At 39.9% G+C, this 23,365-nt stretch overlaps 2 protein-coding genes across 2 annotated transcripts in view; both read right to left on the bottom strand.

Moving 5' to 3' along the window:
- prickle2b (prickle homolog 2b) overlaps window positions 1-10,480 on the bottom strand; it is an 87,624-nt gene extending 77,144 nt beyond the window's left edge. The window contains exons 1-2 of the mRNA XM_072382663.1: window positions 10,370-10,480; window positions 8,739-8,824 (exon numbers count right to left, since the gene is read on the bottom strand). Coding sequence (XP_072238764.1) covers window positions 8,739-8,824; window positions 10,370-10,411 — 128 coding nt within the window. The 5' untranslated portion in view covers window positions 10,412-10,480. The remainder of the gene's footprint in view (window positions 1-8,738; window positions 8,825-10,369) is intronic.
- A 5,422-nt stretch (window positions 10,481-15,902) lies between these two features.
- The window catches only part of adamts9 (ADAM metallopeptidase with thrombospondin type 1 motif, 9), a 42,348-nt gene continuing 34,885 nt past the window's right edge, over window positions 15,903-23,365 (bottom strand). Inside the window, exons 31-40 of the mRNA XM_072382665.1 lie at window positions 22,894-23,064; window positions 22,504-22,698; window positions 21,081-21,210; window positions 20,617-20,711; window positions 20,295-20,389; window positions 19,999-20,132; window positions 19,536-19,627; window positions 18,658-18,762; window positions 16,477-16,585; window positions 15,903-16,251 (exon numbers count right to left, since the gene is read on the bottom strand). Coding sequence (XP_072238766.1) covers window positions 16,490-16,585; window positions 18,658-18,762; window positions 19,536-19,627; window positions 19,999-20,132; window positions 20,295-20,389; window positions 20,617-20,711; window positions 21,081-21,210; window positions 22,504-22,698; window positions 22,894-23,064 — 1,113 coding nt within the window. The 3' untranslated portion in view covers window positions 15,903-16,251; window positions 16,477-16,489. The remainder of the gene's footprint in view (window positions 16,252-16,476; window positions 16,586-18,657; window positions 18,763-19,535; window positions 19,628-19,998; window positions 20,133-20,294; window positions 20,390-20,616; window positions 20,712-21,080; window positions 21,211-22,503; window positions 22,699-22,893; window positions 23,065-23,365) is intronic.

The raw sequence follows: 23,365 nt of genomic DNA on the forward strand, positions 1-23,365 counted from the left end.
TTCTCACATATGCAACTGCAAGATAGTAGGAGCAGTTTCTAATATTAAGTGGGGCTATGTGATTAAACATTCTCAAATATAGATTGAAATTAAATCTATGACAATCTTAGTGATGATTGTTACAGTTTTTTTCAGTTGATCCACTGTTGGACTGTCTGACAGCAAAAACAAATGTGATTTGTCTTGCCTTGATCTAAAAATACACATCCGTTTCTAACTGCAACACGTTGTATGAGCAGCCTGGCAGCTGATAAGGACGTTTATGTGAGTCAGACAGGAAATATGTTTGTTCATTAATTGGAGACAGATGCATATACCAGGAATTAAAACTTAAATCTGAAATCTGCTTTTTTGTCTAGTTTTCAATTCAATTCTACTTCTTTATGTATTAATTTAGTTTACTTTGAAATGTTTTTCTAAATAATCGGATTATGTTATCCTTAATTTAGCCTGTAAATGGAGATATATTTTCTCATTTTATCCTATTTATGTTGATGGTCCAACGGCACTGTTTTAGGATTTTAGAATTTTATTGTTCTTTCGTAGCAAATCCAGGAGATTTTATGGGATCTAAATACAATTGCATTTCTTCACTTCCTCAGTTCTTTAGTGTCTTGTATTGAGTTTTTTTTCCCCTAAATTCAGGACATAATCCTTTAGTGCTGGATTCAATCCATTTCTATATCTGCCACAAACGGGTCAGATTGTGTTTATTCATCTTTTTTTCCTCACTCTATTTGGTGGGTTGGCACCAAATTGTGTACCTTTTGTCATGGTTCCACAAATGAGATGATTTAACGACTTCAGTGATCTGCTGACCTTTGGTCCAGCTGTACAGGCAGGGTAACCTTTAGGAATTTTGCTGAAATATTGACATATTATTATTCTGACATTTGATTTATTTATTTATTTTTACATTAATGGTCTCTTGGATGACTTCTATATGTTTTGATACTGTGACCTTTCACTTTTGAAGCACATGCCCCGAGATAGCTTAAAACACGATTTTACTGTTAAAGACGTAATTTAATCGGTCCAATGAGCCCTGGAAAAAAAGAACACATGTTCAGGACTGTATAAAACTGCATAAAATCAAATCAAATCAAATCAAACCAAATCATTTTGTTTAAAAATGTATCGCTCTCAAATCACATCGTATTCAATGTATGTTTTATGTACACATATGTTTTATGAAGTAGAGATACACACCCCTACCTTGCACTCTTATATGTACTTGTGTTCATTATAAAACATGGCAAAGAAAGATGGAAAATGTTGTACATGATAAACACAACTTTAATAGCATTAATAATATAACCGAGACCTAAATGATATCAACAGAGAGATTCTAGCAAGCCTTAGAACTTACAAACACCATTATAGTTACGGACTATCTGTGCTGCTCATCACTGGAAAGGATTTCTTTTGATATCTTCGTTGATGTTGAGCAATACTATAAGCAGATTTTGGGATATTGTGAAATTTTGTAATTGTGTCCAGTATATAAACACACATTTTAATTCATATTAGAAGGTTAGTTGTAGTACTCTCCCCAATGATGGACACATTACTACAACCCACAGACAAGCAGAGCTCTTGAGCAAGAGAAAATATTATATCATAGAGCCTTTGAGAAATTCAGACGTCAACGGGAGAAAAGATTTTACAGATACAAAAATGTGTTTTCAAGCAATGTAACTGTGTCGTAACATCATACAGAAATAGTTATAGACCAGTAGCACTCACTGTGTATGTGAGTAGCTCAGATATAAAAAGATGGCAGAGTAATAATATGTGGTACTGTTACTTGTGCTTAAGCCATGAGTAACATCAATGAACATCTCAGCTAAGCCATTAATTGTATATGTACCTCTGATCAAAGCAGAAATATGAACAAAGGCAAAGACCATGATGCGTTTCCAGCTTTAAGGTGTAATAATACCAAAACCAGAACAAAGTGCACATTAACTGCAGTATCCCAGCAGGGGACACAGTCAGGATAACATGAATTAACTCTCTAAGCGGGGTGGGCGGGTTGAAATTGCAGCCCTGTGAACAGTAAATTTTAGTTCTTTGCACATCTGACAGCCTCGAGCCTGCTTCCCGTTATTCTCAGTGACAGTTCAAAAGCAGGTTAGCACACTAAGCCTTCATTAAGGCATGGATCAGCACAAGGGCAAAAATCTTGGTAAATTAGCATCACTAGTGCATAAGTCAGGGGGATTTACAGATGTTTACATGGGAGAGAAGGGTGAAAAACAGTCACAAGTGGAACAAAGCTGGGGAAAAAAAAAAAGTTGTGACCAACCTGGTCTCCCTTCAGAGATTCCGTACCCATCATCTATGCTAAAATACAAAAACACTGGTAAGTCACGAGTGAAACAAGATAGGAAATACTACATTAAAAGACCACATTAACCTGCACACATTTATATGGTTATGAATCCGTGTGACTATGTATGTGTGACTTTTAGAGTCATCTCCAGGGGATGACCATGTATGTGAGTTCATATGTGTGCGTGTGTGTCAAATGGCATTTTTGATGCCTATCAGTCTTAATCCAAATGCATGAGCACCTGTTCCAGATGACCTTGATAAGAGTAGCAGAGACAAATCTAAAGATGGGGATCAGAGTAAAGCCACAGACTTTATTGCCGAAGCTGCCAGAAGACAACATCGACCCACACAGCTGTTCCGTTTATTTAACTTCCATATTAAAGAAAGTGTACAAAACTGCAAACAAGCTAATGGAGTGTGCATAGATTGAGTAGACAGTTCTTTTATTCGTATAACTTAAAAAGGGACCGATTATGCGTTTCATTGTGGCACTCTACTAGCAAAGCTTTGCAGGATTCATCACTTTAAAATGAATCCTTGTTTATCCTTTACTGAACCTTAATGGACAACAGGATAAGAATGAGGATCTATGGACTTAGACTTTCTGTCACAAGCTGGATATGAAAACATTAGCATATGAGCTCATTTAAGTTCATAATTTGACTTTATTAGCATGCTGAGCCTGAAGCAGAGAACCATAAGAAAAAATGATTGATGTAAAAAGAAAAAGAAACTGTTTACCTCATTACTTGACACATTGATGGCCAAGTTTAACACAAACATCACCAAGTGACTGTCTGAAGTCAAAATTTTAGACTTCTGTGTGACAGTGGAAGCAACAAAGTGACAAACAGTGGAGTTTAAGTTTTGTCTGAGTAGGACATGTTTGCCCCCTTCTGGTTTGGTGTCAAAGAGAGGAACAGCTGAATACTGAACAGGGCTGAGCGCCCATGAGAGTCTCTCTTTTACTGTATACACGCTGGTATTTGCTTTGTTTTTGAAAATGTTGTGAAAGGAGTCAAGAATATTTCTTTTCTTTTCAAAAGAACATTCCTCTTTTATCTCTGTAACAACACACAAAACTTTTAACTTACACAAGAGAGACAAATGTTCAAGAGCTGCAGTAACAGATTATTCCATAAAAATGTAGTTTAACCAGTATCTTATGAATAAACACAGACACAGCTATGCATGTTGGTGTGCATAGGGTGTCAAAAAGGGTCATGCAGCACTAATGACTCAAAATTACAGAAACCGTTAACAAGCACAGAGCAGAGCAGAAACAAAACCCCTCACATGGTCTCCTGTTACAACTTCCAGACCCCACCTGGTGGATAAAATGACAACACCTGCTGTTGTGTCTTTTAATCCATCGAGACATTCTCAGATCGGTTGGGAAACGCAACGCAGATACTTTCTTACCAGCCAGTTAAACATGCAACATACTCCGCACAATGATACCACATCAAACAGGAGAAAATGTTCCGCTTAGGAAAAGGAAAAAAAAAAGAGAGAGAAAAAGTTAATAAACTTCAGTGTTTGCTTTGCATGATCATATGACCATAAACTATCTCGAAGAAAGTCTATTTTCTTGCCTAAGGCACTGAAACAATATGTGTATCAAAATGACAACTCAAAGTGTATGTCAGGATTGTATATTATGGCTGTCACTTATAATAAAAGTCATTAGAATAAACTGGAGTTTCTTCAAATGTCCTCCAATCATAATTTACAGGCATAATTTCCTGAGACCCCTTGCATGCCCAGCTGCATATCTTTGCATAATAGTGTTTTCTCTGCCGGCATTTTGACGAGCCTTGATGTCGCAGTTGTCCTTTTAACATGGCTGTGTTCCCTAATTTCTGACATTTTTAAAAGAACTTATCAAAATAAACATTAGCTTATTTTAGTAAAGGCGATTTCACACAGTGCTGCATACACACATGACTCTGATACACAAAGAAAGCCCATAACTTCTGACTTGAAATGGACTGTGTGAATATGGCTTGAGAGGTCAACAGGGCATGCATTGGGTCAAGCTGATACTAGAGAACAAGGCAAACCCCTCTAACACTGTTCAGTCCATCCATACAACCTAGGGTCTGAGGCACATACAGACTGTATTTTTTTAAATTTTCATTTGAATGACTTATGGGTGTTCAAAGTTTTCCCATTTTTCGTGGCTATTCAGACATGTATTGACTTGTTTACACAATTAAACCACGACATCAAGAGGGAAAATCAGGTATATGGAGGAAATTTCCGCTTCTCACGATCTGCAAACTTAGACTGCATTTTTGTGTCAAATTAGAAAGGACTTTAAATGTTGACGGTGGAGTTTCATTGGAATTCAACAGCTGACCAACAGACCCCTCAGGATTTTAACTGGTTTCTCATGCATACACAATCACTGTGTCCTTGACCACCATGCATAATCCCCACTAAGACCAACTCATTAAAATCAAATCAAATCCTCAAGATTCCATTTATACCTGAGCATGATGTGGGTTGATTCCGAGTAGATAGGATGAGGGGAAAATAAGGGGTAATTTTAACCACTTGGAGAGGAGCAGAAAACAAAGCCAGTAGAGCATCACAGCGGAGAGATGGGAGGGGAGAGTTCAGTCTGAATGAGAACCCAAAGGTCAAATAATGATTTATGTCAGACTCACAGACTACAGGACCCTGCAGCCTTGTCAAAAATATAACCTCTTCAAAGTGAATCTCTAATAGATGACAAAGACAATCTACACAATCTACACCCTACCCAAAAAACTGCTCTCACATTTCCTGCTACTGACTTCTGCTTGAAAACAAGCCTCGAAAAGGAGAGAACACAGCAGGTAAGAAAGTGTTTTCACCCCGACAAACTATCAAGCCAAGAGGCTTATCAAGTCTGTGCCAATGCAGAGACAGAGTATTAGCTATAAATCAACTGAGTTTCTTTTGTCTGGCACTGACCACCAATGGCTTCTTTCTCCCACCTCCTCTCCTTATTCTCTGCTGCAATAGTCAGAGCGCATTCATTTGCCTGGGTGCCCTCACAGTTTTATTTGCCAGGCAGTCTTGTTAACATAGCCAATAGTGGGGCCGCCCTGTGTTATGCAGATCAAACTGGGTTACCGAGGGGACAGACGTCAGTAAGCCATTCAGAGTTGGGTTAAAACTCAACCACAGTCCCTCTTATTCTATTGCAAGCGTCATCTCCTCTCTTTCCCCCTGTTCTTTTCTCTATCTCTTCTCCCACCTCTATACTGCTTCGAGACAGCTAATGTTTCAGCTAAACCCCTGTTGCATTACAAGGACAGGCTTTGTCAAGCTCCAGTCAGCTCTGGTAAAAACTTGGGGGGAAAAAACGGTGCAGCCTTAATTCAGGCTTTATGCTGTGCTGCTGGACAGAGGAAATGAAAAACTACAGCTGGTAAGATCAAACTGCAAACTCTTCCTTTGTAGTCTGATGTATGTCTGCACCAACTCGAGTCTACAAAGCAGGTCAAGTGTAACTTTCAAGGTATACCGTACATTAAATGCAGCCTTAAAATACAGTGACAACTTGCAGTAGAGGCAGAGTCATGTGATCTTCCTGATCAGATATCACAGCCACACTCATGGCCCATGTTAATAAGCCTGGTAATGAGTCTCATTAGTACAAGGAAAATCAATTAAGCCAAAGGCCAACATTAATAATTCAGAAGGATCATGTTGTGCGAGAAGAATCTCCCCGTACTGCTAACCAGCCCAGAGCAGCCATCTCAGCTTACTGAGTTACACATGCAGAAGCAGCCACACTAAAGAAACCCTTACTTTATCTGTACATTTTCTCTACATCCACATTAAAGACCCCACAGTTCCTCAAACATCCTGGATCTTCTCCCAGACCTTTAGTCAGAAGACATGGAGAGTTTGGTTTAACACTCACGTCTCAGCGAAACAACAAAAAAGAAAATTCTTGAGAGGGATGTTTTGGTAGGCCTGGGTGATCTTAAATACACAGCGCCATTCTGGCTCCCCTCTTCACCGTGAATGGGAAATGCCTCAACACACTCTGTGGACAGACGAGAAAAGACCAGCCTTAAACACACGGTGGTGCCTAGCATAGTGGAACCTTCTATAGAGACGGAGAGAAAACGACAGGACAAAGAAAGGCAAAGCAGACCTGTATCTGTTCAGTTACTGAATATGTAGCAAACTGATATTTAAGAGAATTCTGATATAAACACAATCTACGGAGGATGGGTAGTAAACAAAAAAAGGAAGGAAGGAAGAAAGAAATCCAAAACAAAACTTACTTTACAGGCAAAAAAGAAAGAGCTTGCTGTGTAATTTTGGTAGCTTCATATGCATACTTCCTCACTTCATACTCAATGGTGGAGGCTCACATGCAATAATTCTATGCACATGCAGCACCAGCTACCAGAGGAAGAGAGACCAGGTGCTCTGGAACATCATTATGCCACCACTATCTTCAGAAAGCAAATAGTTGTGTATTAGTTGTATAATAGCTGCATAAATATTGTATACCTTTATAATGGCAGCTAGCTGTAAGTTGGATGTGGAGAAATAGTGATATAGATCACATCTCTCAACTCTCTAAAGCTTATGGTAGCATGGCCAGCACATTGATCATTAGTTAGTGTTTATATGAACCATTTCACCATGTTGGCATGATAATATTTGCGAGATAGCATAAAAATAAAACCCAGTTAAGACTGTGTTACAGATGTTTACAAACTGCGATTTGCGATGTTTGGCCTAATGTGGTCTTGGTGTAGATGAGTGTAGCACCAATAAACACTCATCACCGACGGTCACAGAAATCTGCAATCTAAAAGCAGGTCTGCAATAGGAAGGGTAGATCTTAAAACACCAAAAAAAAAAGGATTGCAGTTAAACCTGTGGGGGCATGAGCACTCGTCTTCAGAAAAAAGTAACACTCGTCTGGCCTCAGTCACCTGAGCAACAGACAGGATCTGGCATGTGACTGAACTAAACAATATTTGCACACAGACAACTTCATCTTACCATCTTTAAGTTCTGGGTAGAAAAATTTGCATGTAAACACTTTTCTTCCCCCCCCTCAAAGGTTGCTCCTAAGTGACAAAGATGTATTGGGGCTGGAAAAAAAAAAAAAACTTTTGCAGGATTGGCTTCCTGAAGTCTGCATCCATTTATTTTCTTATTCAAGCTTGTTGGAGGGGAAAAGTTTGCTCTTTATTGTGAGACGCCAAGGACAAACAATTAAAAAGGCCGCATTCCTGAGCTCCCTGTTACCTCTGTAATGGTTTACTCTAGAGCTAAGGCAACTGAAAAGACTTTATGGTTCAGACCCTCCCCTTCAATTGTGCATACCGGAAGGCAAAATGCTCCACAAATCCAAGGCTGCCATGGTCATTTTGAAAAGGTGACTCCAACTGTTCCTTTTTTAAAATACCCATAATATCTGTAATGTGCTCTGGCCTTAGTGATAATTCTGCTGTGCATCAAAGTAGTCACACAGTAAGGGTTGTACTAAAGTAAGTATTAAAACATTCAAACAGTTTCCAATCCTATAGTTTCAAACGTCGCCTCTTCCATAAGTAATCTTTATAAACTAGGTCATGTGGCTTCTTTTTGGCCTAATTATACTGTCAAAATTGTAGTCAGTACACAGTGTGCTTTGGTATTTTGTTTTCCACAAACTGAGCTTCAGCAGCCAGCAAGCTATACAGTAAGATGCTGCTATTGCTCATGTCCAATAAGTCAGTGGCACTATAAAAGTGATTAACGTTTTTCATTCTCTCCTTGACCTTGCGTGGTGCTTTTTGTACTGGAGGCCCATAACAGAGTTGCACACATTAGTCACACTCTTTCACACTCAAACCCAAACCACCTGTAGTTCACAGCAAGACCACGTCCCCATACAATATACAGTTTGTGTCGCTGCATAAGCAGATTCATGTCTCAGTTGTGACAAAGTAACTGTAGAAGCAGCAGGCAGTGCTCGAGTGCTTCAAGAATTGTCCCCACAATAAAAAACTATTATCTGAGAGCACATGGGGGCAGAACAATGGCTTCCTCACAGTACCATGCCTGGCTGATTCTATACAAAGTGCCAGGTTTCTGAAAGGGTTCCTCCTGAATGCCACTCCACTTGAAGGGGGAACCCAAAGAGTTGTTGTTTGCAAAAAAATGGGGACTTTGCCAAATTAGCAGCAGCTTAAATGTCACTACTGTGGAGAAGCAAATTACTCGTGGTTTTAAATATCTTTAAGAATGACGTCGGTCAAGTGTAAAACATTTAAAAACAAACAAACTCCAGACTGCAAAACTAGTCCGCCAATGACCGCTTTCCTCAGTAAAGCCTGACAACAACAACAAGACTTTGCTGCATGGGGTGAAGAAAAAAAAAAGAAAAAGCGTACCTCCATCTGTGCAGGGAGAAGCCAGGACACTGTGCTCCACAGGTGATGCAGGGCTGCCCTCTCTGTGGCTCATCTGCAGGGTTCAGCTTGTGATAGATAGAGACAGAGGATGAGAGGTCACAGCTTGCAGCAGCAGATGCAGACAGCAGTGCCTGGGGGCTTTAAAGTCCCCACTGTAATAGGTGCAGTGATTTACTGAAACACATGCAAACAAATGAAAACAGCAAAAACAGTTGTAGTAGAATTCTAAACAGCTTGAAATCATCACTTGGTGTGACCACCTTTATTCTTCAACCCTCGTAGACAAGATTTCTTATCATTTCTTTAAGTAGTCTTCAGGAATAGTTCTCTGGGCTTCCTGAAGGACATCCCAAAGCTCTTCTTTGGATGTCGGCTGCTTTTTGTTCCGTTCTCTGTCAAGATGTTCTCACACTGCTTCAATAATGTTGAGATCCGGGGAGGCTGGGGAGGATTCATCACTCAATAAGACCTGTTGCCATTGATTTTCAGCCCAGTTGTTGTGTCATTTGGCAAACCTCAGCCTTTTTTCCCTGTTTCCCTTCCTTAAGAGCAGCTTCTTGAGAGCCACCCTTCCGTAGAGGCCATTTCTGATGAGGCTTCAGTGAACAGTAGGATGGATTAGCCGAAGGTCGATATGCATCACCTCTGGTCCTGTGTCAGGACCTTGATGTCTTTATTTTCCCATTTCTTAAGGATGTCACTTTCAGATACAGTTCATTTGCTGTGGATAGTCTCTTTTTTGTAGTTGTTTTTGGCCTGTCAATTCTACTTTTGTGCACCACTTGGCCACCTTCCTCAGCTTTTTTAAAATCACACTCTGTACACCACAGCCCAGATATGTCAAGTCTTCAGCTAACGGCTCTGTATGAACGACCTTTTTGGCGCAAACATTCCATTTTAGGTCTGCCAAACTGTTAGCTTTGGCAGTTTTTACAGACATTGGTTGATGATTGGGACAAATCATTTGTCTTTCCAACAGGCAGCTAGTAACAGCCAAGTTGTCTGTTGCATGTGGATGCAATGCTGGTTCATCTCCTGAATTATGCACCTTTTTTATGCTTGAATGATTCATAAGTCAGTGCAAATGACTTTACAAATTGAACTGAAAACGAATGAAAAAGCAGCAAATGGCCAAAGTGAACTTTTGAAAGCCTGGTGAACGATATTGTTGATAATCACTTTAAAAGATTTCAAGGAAGTTTGGCTCCTCGGAGGCAAAATATAAAGAAACTGAGGGTTAGCCCAAGACTTTTGCACAGTAGGTTACAAAACACAAGTCGCGAGGTCCCTTATAAGTCGCATCAACTGCAAAAACACAAACATTACAAAACAAACACTTAAAGCAATAAAAAAATAAAAATAAAAATAAAAGTGTCTTATGGGAGCCAAAACCATGGGCTGAAACAGAGTAAACACGAGTTTAATCACCCTGACTGAGTGAGTTTCTGTACAGAAACGGTTCAGATGATACCTGATCTCCTTGGGAACGAGACAGCGGAGAAACATTAAAGGAAAACTTCACAACAAACAAGAAATAGTCGCGTGCGTCTTTTTTTTTTTTTTTTTTAACTATGAACTCAAACCATCAAAACATTGTCTTGCCTTCCTACCGATCTGCTGGAATCTCTCTTCTTGGAGCCCCGACTGAACATGACCAGCTGAACCCAGGACGGTGAAGACGCAGCTGTGTACTTCTGAGGCAAACCGGCAAATGGCGTAAGGAAAGAAACCTGAGATCAGCGCGTATTAGTTAAAGACAATTAAAAAAAAGAGTCCCCTTCTGGTTCCAAACACACAAAGTCCTGGCTGCGGTCCCGTTCTATCACCCTAACGTCATTAATGAATGAAGCTGCGCTGTTCCGGTTTGCAGCTCCACCCTGAAGCCTCACGGCCAATGGAAGGCTGGCGAGTAGCTGTTTGGAAAAGATAAACTGTCATTTGGCGATGAGGTGGTGAATTAAATCCTGGACGAGTTCCTTTACAGACCTCATTCAATGAATAGGTTAACTTTGCTCTCCTTTAAACACAATTCTCATAAAAAAAAACGCATCCCAAAGGTCCTCATCCCAAAAGATTAATCCAAAGATTAACAGACATTTGAAAAAAATGGATGAACTCCGAAAGAGACGCTCAGCCTTTGACGTTCACCCTGAGTAACAGCAGAACATAACACATGCTTTTTTTTCGGAGAGAAAACGTCTCTTACTTTTGTCATGGCACTAAAACCTTGTCAGGTATTTAACGAATCCTCAATTTGTTTGGTCAGATACTTTAATTTCGCTCCTAAAAAAAAACTTACAAACTGTCCTTTCTATTGTTTATTCTGAGGAGTTTCGTGAGTACATTTACTTTTCAGGACTGAGAAACAAAGTATTGCACTAGGTATTAATACTTACAAAAAAGTAAACTTAGAACCAGGCTGAGCAACTCTGATGTCCATCTTGAGGATGGACTGGTGGCCTTTGAGGCTATTTGTTTGCTCCAGCGGTTTAGGAATAAAAACACCCCTTGTTACACATCAAAAGTCTGGAATCAAACGATTGCAATGTGTCAGAAACACAGAGGAAAGAACCTGAAACAAATCCACACATTCTCAGAAAACAGACCTGTGCTCACGCACAAATGCCCTGCTGCCACACGCAGATAAACACATAAGCTTCCTTATCTTGGCATCAAAATAAGTTGTATGTGTGTGTGTGGGGGGGCCTGAGGCATACCACTAAGCCTCAGTTCAAAGTCAGCCCAGATTACCTTGAGGAATGATGATGATAATGATGGAAGGAGCTGACCCTGGAGCCTCATAGCTTTAAAACTTCTCTCATTACTGTAAATCTAAGTTAAGAGTCAAAACACTCCTGGCAGAATCAAAGGCAGCCTTCGCGTTACTCTTCTCAGAGAGCAATGCAAAAGCTATGTGGAAGATGAAAAAAGCTCCTTTTTTGGTTGTCAACAAGGTACAGTGAGTTAGTACAGTGAGTTGATCCATTACCTCTAATTCCTCACATTCTGCTTTGCATTATCCCAAATAACTTGCCTGTGAAGCGCGGACGTCTGTCAGGCTGATTTAGGTTCCACTGTGAGTTGTTTGCGAGGTGGTGGACAGCTCTCAGTGTCACTGTTCTGAATGTGACGTAGAGCTTAAGTCACAGGGGCTTAGGTTGTTGGTCTGATCCTTGTGGGAACGTCTGTGAGACTAGTGTGAAATAAAAGTAACTTGGGCAGAGAAGCAAACTCAAGTCTGCTGAGGTTTGTTTAGTTCAACCCCAATTCCAAAAGTGTTGTGTAAAATGTCCATAAAGAACAGAATGTAATGATTTTTAAATCCCACAAACTAATAACTTATTTACAACAGAACATAGAAAACATATCAAGTGTTAAAGGTACAGATAGAGGCAAAGATACCAATTTATTATTTTATGAAAAAGATAAGCTCGTCTTGAATTTGATTACAACTAAATATATATATATATATATATATATATATATATATATATATCAAAGCAGTTCAGTTAGGACAGGTCCATGTTTCCCGTTGGGTAGCATCACCTCTTCTTTTATGTCAACATCAGAGGACTGAGGAGACCAGCCGCAGGACCTTTGAGAGAGGAATATTGTCCCATATTTGTCTGATATAAGATTCTAACTGCTCAACAGTCTTGGGTCTCCATTTTTTGTGTTTCATGATGCATCAAATGTTTAATCAAACTGGTGAAAGATCCCGACTGCAGGCAGGTCAGTGCAGCACCCCGGACTCTTCAATGAGACGTTGTCTGGATTGGAGCATGTGTTGCTTGAAAGCCTTTTTATACTGTATGTTTCAGCATTGATGTTGTCTTTCCAGACGTGCAAGTTGCCATGTTTAAAGATTTGTAGAGAGAGTTTCTGCAATTAGGAATGATTTGACATGTGAGTTAAATTGCAAACCGGTGTGCTCATATCTGTTGTACACTGTGCTAACATATTAGATGGATGCTATATTCACACACTCACATTGAATGTGCAAAGGTACACATCCTGTCTCAAAGTGATGCAGAAGCACTCAACCATGCAGTTGTTAGGTCAAAATTGGACTGTGCATCTCCTTATTTTGGGCTGTTCTAAAATTCTCTGAAAAGCCTCCAGCTGACCCAAAATGCTTCAGTTCTGATAAAAAAAAAGCAGGAAGACTTCCTCCCGGTTGTTTCTTTTTCAGAAATGCTGCATGTAGTAAAAACCTGCCGACATGCGTAAGAGCTGCTGTCAAAGTTTGTCCAAGATAATAAAAAAGGGAGTTTCAAGCGGTCAGTTTTTCCACAAGCTGCCCTCTAATCATCTACATCTGATTACATAACAACATTTGGACAAGCTCTCTGGAGCTGTTCAAGTCCCCTCCCACTCCAACCCTCCATTCTTCTTCTTCTTCCCTTTCACACTTTCTCTTATCCTATTCTCTCTGTAACAGCCACTCTCAAACTGCAGCTTACTCAGACTGTTGCCAGACACTTTCAAGTACCGGTCTTGAAATCCCTTCTCCTGAAGTTCACCTGAGATTACCAAAACCAGCATGAAGTATAATTGTTCAAATTGTTTTTGTTTGGTCAGCGTTCATGTACATTCATCCAGTTAGCATGTCAAGATCAGAGTTAGGTGAAATACATCCTCTGCTCATCTACTTTCACACTTGCTTTTGTCATTTTAACAATGTTCACTTTTTCATCTTGTTCCATAGCTGCTGTGTGAATCTAGATGATAGTTATTAGATCATAATAAATGCACCAAAGTTAGTAACTGCAGTATCTCAGTGATCTGTCACACCACATGTAAAACAAATAAAGTAGTGTATTACTTTGAGTGTGATACGTTTTATCATTTATGAGCTTGACTGTTTGAGAAATCATGCAGAATTTGTGTTGTTGAATATGTGTATCTTTTTATTTGCGCAGAATGCCAAGGAAGACAAAAATAAAGTGAATATGACTGAATCAGAATATATTTTTTACAGTCTGTCACAGACTTTTATACTACACAAAAGTGATCCACAGATTTTCAACCTGAAATTGGCTCTCGTTACAAGGATTGAGGCTGACACCACCGAGATAACCTGATAATTCACTTTTATCAACACTGACAGAACTAGTTTAGGTCCATAAAACACATCCGCCAGGCATAACAGGCAGACAGCTACGATGGTGGAAATTGTATACTGATGATTATGCAGAGGTGTTCTTGAGCGAGAATTTTATACTCCAAATATTAACCAGATTATCATCTTTTCATGATTTTTACAGCCAGTATTACAGTCAAGGACAAACAGCTGTGAAAATGATTTATTATTGTGAGGCGTAGACAGACAAGTGTGGTGGATATCAGGCATTTTATTACACTGCAATCACTGCCTTATCTGGTCTCATACATAAATCATGCTTTTAATAAGGCAGCACCAAAACTCTGCTTATACAATCGATGCAGATATGACTTATACATAAATAAGTATATTCATAAGACAGGAAACATGCTGCCAGACAATTCTTTTTTGGGCAACACTGTGGAAATCATTCATGGCCAAAATTTATGTACATTCACCACAACAACAACAACAAAAAAAAGTCAAATAAATATTTGTATATAAAATAAAGAATATGCAAGTCATTTTACATTGTTAAATGTGAAAAATATAAATTCAGCTGCCTGATAAACGTGTGGCAAGCGTGAAAAAAAACAAGATAAATACATTAAATAAAATAATCCCTTCTTTGTGACACCTGAGAACTCTGTTGATTTATCTACATTCTGACATTCACAATGAGAAGTGCAATTGTCAGTTGTGACCAACAGAAAGACAAAAAATGTTTTCTTCCCTGTGACTATAGTGTTTGTTTAGTTGCGGATTGTAATCAGAGTAAGTTCCCTTTGGATGAGGTGTGTGCATCATTGCTCATGGCACTGAATTACTACCATACAAAACAGCTTCTTATAGCATCTATGGCTGCCTAATCAGCTGTGAATAATGTACCCATCACATCTAAACTTAAAACTTCTTCTAGACCTTCTGAAATCTGACAAAATCAGCTCATAATACTGTATAAAAGTGGCTAAAGAGATACAAAAACAAACACAAAATTTGAAGTACCCTGATATCTTCACATACAACAACAAGTCGGAGTGCTGTAAAGAGGAGCAAACACATAAAAATGCATAAAAAAAAGTTTGGACAGATTCTTTTAAACATCTGAGACAACGGCAAAAAGAATGTGAGCTACAGGAGACACTAGTTTACAAGCAGCATCTGGACAGAACTTACACTGCAGGGCCTGTGAGCTCAGCAGATGGAGAGGTGGCCCCAGAGCATCTGTGGAATTTTATTTGGCTTGAGGTGAAGTCTTTCTTTTTAATCCTTCAAGTAGCTCCAGATAAGATAGCCTGACTGTTCAGTAAAATCTGAAGGCTAATGGCTCTTTCTGGTCATTGCAGGCTACCTAAGAGATTTTCAGGATTACAGAGGAATTTAGGTCTCTCTGATGTTTGGCAACTTAAACTCTGTGGCTCTTGTAACCTAAACCCTTTTTCCTTATGATCCAGACAGTGTGTGTATGTGTGTGTGCAATGCCTGAGTGTGTTTGTTAATGACTAAATGTTTTCCACAGATCTGGGCTGGACATTTTATACTCTTTCACATCATATCTTTTTATTAACTGATCTTGATTTGTCCTCATGGAGCTGACATTCAGAGGAAGCCAAACTACCAAAGAAAAGTGGCAGCGTGGCAGTAACGCTTGGCTTTTCCCTGGAGTTTATCTGTTGCACATGACCTCGTTAATTGCCACTTAATGAGCCTGCACACCCCTCTCACATACCGCATTGGATAACAGCCTCCACCTGCAGGTAACAGCTGGAGAAATCCAGATAGAGCAGCCTGAACACAGTTCATTTGGTTTGAGGCACCGAGTTTTAGACCTGATCAGCTGCAAACACCACAAGCAGAAGGAAATTAGAACTGGACTTGCAAGGGTAGCAAGAGTTGCACTGAACTTACAAAGGCTCAGTGGTTAGCAATCCTTGTACTGAATAACAGCTGCTTGAAGCTGTACTGCTTTTAGAGAAGACCCAGACTGGAGATACCTCTCTGCTCTGGACTGGTGACCATTACAACAATGAAAGAAAAAAAAACAAAACATATCGCTGTGACACATGCAAGGTAGAGTCATTTTAAAGTGAAATTATAATAATAGAATGATATCAAAAGTGGAAGGCATATTTTGACAAATGCTGAATTAATGGCAACTGTGTAGTGCTCATTTTTGACAACAAACCTTTAAATTATATTACAATACAAAAATAGATGGCAAGTACAATAAATAAAACAATTTATCAGGTTATTTACAGAACTTACACCAGATTCATTTACACTATACACACATGGAGTAGAAGAGGTGATGTGAGGGATCAGTTTGAACACGCTGTCTGTAGCACCAACGAGGGGAGATGCAATCACACAGTGAGCACCTGAAGAAGACTGTGGACATCAGTGGAAACGGATGCCAAAAAAGGACATAAAATAAGAATGAACATTCAGCCTTTAAAAGGATATACACCCGCAGTTTAATCAGGACTGCACAAAGCAAATGTGTGTATTTAGTAAGCAGAAAAGCACATTCAAGCAGTCTATTTATAGTCTACTATAGTCTATATCTGATAGTAAATAGCAAATATTAAGGTATATGAGACGTGCCTTCCTCACCTGTTTGATGGTTTTAAATCGTTTCCACGGTTACAGGCAAACTGCGACCAGAGGAAGGTAAACATTTACCACAATAGCCTCCACACATTCCTGACACTCTGCTGCCATCCTATGGACACAAGGGGAATAATGCTTCAGGAGTTCAATTCTCTTTTAAGAAGAAATTAATTACCTCAGGTTTCGCAACATAACCATACAAGAAATACAGTACATGTATAATATTTTACCGGCAGCCAGCCAGTTGAGACCCAACACACACTAAAAAAAATCGAACTATTGTATTAGCACAAGTTAGATAAAACCTATGTAAAATATGTTAGTACGACTTATATCGTGTTAAATTGAATTTCTCAGAATTGGAGAAACACCCAGATAAAGTGGATAGGAGTCAAATAATCCCCCAATGCCCAAGCACCACCCAAAGGAGATTCCTGGCTGTGTGAAATGAGATGACTGAATCAAAGTGGAAGCTGTGATAAGAGACAGTAGTATTTCTGTGCTTTCTTATTTATCTCCGTCGTCACAGGAAACACTCGACCATCCTTTATGAAACAAAAGATATATAGAAAACACTAGATACTCAACTGGGATTCATTTAAATACACATGAGGATAGGAGGGGGAGTAGCTGTTTGCTTTTGTGGCTTTTTCTTTCTTTCCTTTTTTAAAATTGACTATCCTTCGTAATTAAAATAATATTTCATCTATTATTACAATAATATCATACAAATAAGACATAGCCGCCGTGAAACCACCTCATAAGAACACACTTGGCTAACAACCTAGTGTGATTTTTGAGGAATATACTTTGAGCGTTTGTAGCTTCAACAGACAAAAATCTCAGCTCAGTGTAAGTGTGGTTGGATTCTCCCTACGGTGCAGTGCTTCTGCTCCTTAGTCCTGCCGTCTTTCATTAACCTCAAGATGTTTTCCAGTGAAGAAAAGGAGAAGGTCTTCAGAAAAACTATAGGAGGCTTTTTTTTTCTTTGGTTACTGTTCATTTGTAGCCAAGGACCCATCACAAAGCTTCAGAGGGGTTATTTGTAAGTGGCAGTGAAGGAACTTCATACCAACACATGAAAAAAAAGGGAAAATGCATCAGACTCCCACATGAGAGGACTATCCCACGACATGAAAGCCGCAAGCCACGGGATGCTGTAAGTGGCTTGTCTGATCTTCACAGGCCTGCCATCTCCATATAACTGTCATAACCAGGCTTTATTTAAACTGCTTGAAGTGCCCCAAGTTGGCCAGCTGGCTCTGGATATCAGACTGTGAACAGCATTGCCTCTACCTCTTGCTTCTACCTTGCCAAAAAGCACTCTATTGCCTGTTCTCCATTTCAAAAGTGGATGATGGTGTTATGGGTGAGGGTGCTCAAGAGTTTATGAAGGGCAGTTTATGAAGAGTTGTGGACCTCAAAATACTAAACCCCCTCCAGTGGCTATGCCCATTTATTGGTCTGTAGCCCGGACTTAAAGAAGGTGAAAAAAGGATGGAGGAAAGAAAGACCCAGGTGACCATGTCTCAGCATCGATTAGGGATGAAGTCATTACTCTGGCACTTTTCTTCTTCTGCCATAAATGTATTGAATGTATTTCAGTACATTAACATTTCAGTCCATGTATTCATTTGTTTTTCTGTTGTCAATCCACTATGTGTGCGGGACATCCAGGAGAATCGAAATGCTGTATCTCTCTCACCTTTACAATAAAAAAGTATCAAAGAAGGATACAATTTTAAAACAAGTCAATAATAGGGCTGCATAGGGGTGTGGTGGTTAGCACTATCGCCTCACAGCAAGAAGGTTCCAGGTTCAACTCCCGGCTGGGGCCTTTCTGTGTGGAGTTTGCATGTTCTCCCCGTGTACGTGTGGGTTCTCTCCGGGTACTTTGGCTTCCTCCCACCATCCAAAAACATGCATGTTAGGTTAATTGGTGACTCTAAATTGTCCTTAGCAGTGAGTGTGAGCGTGTGTGGTTGTTTGTCTCGTTTGTCTCTGTGTGGCCCTCTGATGGACTGCCAACCTGTCCAGGGTGTACCCCGCCTCTGACTCTCTCATGAAAACACTACTTGGCAGTGGTAGGATTCAAACCCACGCCCCCAAAGAGACTGGAGCCTGAGACCACTCAGCTTCACTACCTCTCTTCTGTGTAAATTGGACTTCTGTGTGATGGATTACCTCAGATTTTTGTATATTGGCTATAGCATGGTTGCCCTGGGAGATCCACAAGGCCTCCACAGCCACCTTTAAACCTGTTCCTGACAGGTTGATCCTAAAGCGGCCCTAAAGAAAAGGAGAGACAAATAGAAAACATGAGATTGTAGAAGTAATGCATATCTCCACAGATTAGCCTGATAAAAGACAATGAAAAGCCATGCAATTTAAAACAGACATTTTTTATAGTCTGATTTAGATGAAACAAGACAGAACACAGCATGTCAGGGACCAGACAGGAGTCTTTAAAGTCAAAAACATTAACTATATGGTTAAAGTCTTGATTAGCTACACGGTTCATCATTATAACTCAAGGACAAGTTCAAAGCACTGAATGCCATCACTTCAACAGATGGAATTATTTATGTTACATATCCCATCAAATGGATTTTAAATGCATAAAACTTAACAAGGAAACACAACCAAACTGGGTAAGACACAACCATGTAAACAAGCAGAACACAGACTAATCCTTGCAGACAAAGACTAGACTTTAAAGGCAGTCATTTCTTCAGATTTACTGTCTGGTCCCTGACATGCTTTGTTCTGTCTTGTTTCTTTGAGCCAAATTTAAAAAAATGTTCTGCTTTGGGAACTTTCAAGGAACGTACTCCAAAGCTAGAGGAGTGAGATGGCATGTTTAAGTATTATTTGTCACAGTAGTGGAACACTGTACAAAAGCACAGGTATAGTTATTAAACCCAATAGCAGGTACCAAGGTCAGTTTTATGGGTTGTTGCTTAGCTGAATGGCTTAGTTTTTATTATTTATTTTATTATCATTAGTTACACTTTTTCTGTTATACTAAGTAAAATAATTATACTAATTGCTTTTATCCTCACCTGTGGACAACTGGCGGCACTGTAACAGTCTCCAGATGTTGCAAACGGAACACTCTTGCCTTCACGGGTGAAAGCAAACTGCCAGTCTGTAGCTTAATTTCAAGAAAAAGAAAATTCTGCCTTAAAAGCTGTTTTCTAAAGGGCCTCAGATCAATCTTTGTAATGATAGTTACATCTGCCAGAAGAGCAAATCTTATTGTAGTTAACAATACATCAAATGTGGCCTTCTTGTAGGTCAGCCAAATGGTAATGTCAGCATAATTCAGTTTAGTTAAAACAGTTTTATTCAATCCCCTCGAGCCTTGTAATTGAATGTTGCTTAAATTAGACATCTTGAGCCCATTAACCCTGGAGATCACAGACATAATTAAAAGGGAAAGGAAGTTTTCATTTGAGAGCAATGTGGAATTAACATTGGCACTGGATGCTGTGGCGTGTGCGTGTGAGAGTGTGGGCAACTCACTGAGGATGTTCATGCTTCTAATGTCCAGGCGAACTTTAGAGAAGGTGGTGATGCCGGCAGCAGTGTGGTCTCTCCGACAGTCACAGTCTTCTCGTCTGGAGTTATTGGTTGGACATTGGGTGGGGTCGTTGAGCCTGGGAAACAGACACAAACACACATAAACACAAAAAACGAAAACCAAAGCACAACTTTACGTGTCCATGGAATTTCTTCATTTAAACAGAACACTGCCAGGAGTCATATGGATTTTTATAATAAAACCAACTGTTCTTGTTGTTATCCTGTTAGCTCTTTACCTGAAGCCAAAGATCTCTGAAAAATTCTCCCCTTCTCCGGTCGTCAAGGTGATGTACTCCTGTGGAGTCTCTGTCTGCATTCCTGCACAATAGACCTGAGGTAAAAAAGGCGAAGGAGGGGTGAGAGGGGAGATAGAGGTGAAAAAACAATGGATAAGAAGGGAAGTAAGAGCAAAGGAAAGACAAAGAGGTTATATGCAGGTAGAATAGAAATGGGAAAGTACAGAGGGAGACCTGTCAAGTGTCTTTTCCACATCACAAATAAAAGCTGTCACAAACTCTGATTTGTGCACTTGTGAGGCAATAAGATGATATTTCTTACCCTGAGAGCTTTTCCTTGAATACTGAGAACGTGTTCGCTGTCTGGGATGGGGCCATTCATGCCCTGGATGTCCAGACAGCTAGAAGGTAAACGGCCTTGAATACACAAAAGAATTCAAATTAAGTGACTACTCAGTAGTGGGTTGTTCATTCAACGCAGGACAGGCACTCAGGCTGTATATACACACCTGCACACACAGATTTCATGAGTTAAGTCATGTGCAGCAAATCACGCCATCAAATCAAAGAAAAATAAAAGCAGCTCAGCACTTGATGTCCCATGGCACAGTAAGGAAGCAAATACACTGCCCAGTAAATCTGCCTTTGATGATAAATATTTCACCTATGACCAGATATTTGAGCTGTACCTAACACTTGATTCTGAGATGCTTTCATTTGACTAGTATATTATCTTGGAATCCTTTTAAGCTACAGTATGTTAAAAACAGATCCTGAAGCACTCACAGCTTGGATTTCTGCAGACTTTTCTGGTGTCAGGCATTTCATCTCGAGAACACGTGTCGCCTTCTTCACCATCTGCTGACATGCACTGCACTGTCCTCAACATCGCTCCATCGCCACAGCTCACTGAACACTAAAGCAAAGGAGGAGAACCACAACAGTGTCAAGAGAAAAGAGACCGTCAGCTGTTTTCATCTTCATTTGTCAGTTTTCACTGATTATCACTCATCACATATAGAAGTGGATAGCATCGCTTTAAAATGCCATCAAGCAAATGTTGTTCTGTTGATGGAAAAAAACAAGCAAACAAGAGAACACGCAGAAATATTATCTTCAGTTGTGCGTCATGCATATATGTGTGTCTCTCTGTGTTATCTCTGTGATGGACTAGTCACCTGTCCAGGGTTTACCCTGCGTTTCACTTTATGTCAGTGAAGAGGTTCCAGAGGCCGCTGAGCCTCCACAGGACAAAGTGGGTGCAGATCCTGGATGGCTCAATCTTTACTGATCTACAGCAATTTACTAGTACAAAGGCGGGTAGTTACAAAAGAATAGTTTTTGAGCTAAGAACTTTTAATCTTAGACTTCGACTTAACTTGAGATAACACCAATGAGCAGCAGTAAAAGAAGTTTTCAGCTCATGTCTTATGTATGCAATTTCAGCTCGAGTGAAAGCAGTAAAAGCCTCCAGTAAAAGAACTGCACAAGCTTTCTATAGCCTAAGTGTTAATAAAAGTAATAAAGTAAAATTGGGCAAGTATGATCATAGAAATCGATTTAGTGCATTACAGGTAAAAGTACTTATACAGGAAAATGTCCTTCTTAATGGTTGTACTGTGATGTACTGTGTCATCAGAGGATTATTATCAGTCATATATTAATACAAAAGCAGAATTTTACTGGTGTAGGAGAATATGAATTTAAACTTTTTGTTTTAAACTGCCACTCTTCGTTATTTACTTATCTTATTACCACCATTATTATTTTCTAACAAAGTTTGAATCTGATTATCATTTTCTTTATCAGGCAATTGATTGGTCTGAAATTACAGAGAGCTGAAGGTAAAACTGTCACAACTTAGTCCAACAAACAGTCCAAACCTCAAAATGATTGAAGATACAGGACTGTAAAATCAGTGAAATAATCAGAAGGGGAATAGCAGAAATAATCTAAGTTTGTTTATTCAGATGTTGGCAAAGTGATGAGACCCAGCAGCGGGCCTTCGATGCTGGATCTCCTGTAAGCCCTTAGGTTTAGATGGATTTTATAGGGAAGTGTTGCACTATTTATTTTACTTCATACTTTTGTAAAAGAAGAAGAAAGACTTACATAACGATAATTATAGAGCTTGTGTATTTATGTATATTAACGCTCCACTGCAGCTGACAAATGACTAGAGAACCTTCAGGAGAACAGACTCGCTCACCGGTCCCCAGATTCCAACCCTCCACTGCTGTGGCGATGGGCACGGGTCCAGATTACAAAGCATGTAGCTCTCTGGGGGGGTTCCAGGGCAGTTGGACAAAGACTGATGGCCGTACTCATAGTTGTCATTCTCCACATGCACCTCGCTGCAGGAGATGAGACGCTGCCGGTAGGCCTGACCACAGCTGGCTGAGCACTGGGGGGAGCATAAGAACAAAAAACGGTCATGAAGGTACAATAGCATTCATCATTGAAAACAGGGGTGATTTCAGTCAATATGGTGTTTCACAAGATGGCTGACTATCATCTGTTGAGAACCTTTTCACAGCAAAAATCTCAAAACCCTCAGTTAGACCACATCATCTAGACAGCACACTGGTTGCCCGCTCACCTCTGTCCATTCCCCTGTGATCCAGATTAATTCACAAGCATGCGTGTTGCAGCTTTCCATGTTTGGTGGTCGGATCTGGTTCACACAGTACATTTCATGCACCTCCTGCTGGCTGTGATCCACGCAATGCAAGGCTCGTTGTCGGTGGCCCGATCCGCATGACTTACTGCACTGTTGGGCAGACAAGACTGAGACTGAGATGCACAGTCATGTAAGAGTGGTATCAGGGGACACATGGAGACGTTCCTGAATAACTTAAATGACAAATGATTTCTTAGTCATCAACCCTTAAAGTAAATATGTCAGAGCAGTGGAAGAGCAAGGAGGGAGAGTAATTGAGCAGTGTTTTCACCAATGTCAAAACAGTAGATAAGAGAAGAGAGAGTGTGTTGCTGAGATGAAGAACCTGAACTGAGGATATGAACAAGTCCTGAGGAGAATACTTTCTCTCCCCTAAAACTGTTTACACCAC

The sequence above is a fragment of the Leuresthes tenuis genome, unplaced genomic scaffold, assembly GCF_036924035.1.
Source record: "Leuresthes tenuis unplaced genomic scaffold, fLeuTen1.0.hap1 SCAF_3, whole genome shotgun sequence".
In the NCBI taxonomy this organism is placed as follows: domain Eukaryota; kingdom Metazoa; phylum Chordata; class Actinopteri; order Atheriniformes; family Atherinopsidae; genus Leuresthes; species Leuresthes tenuis.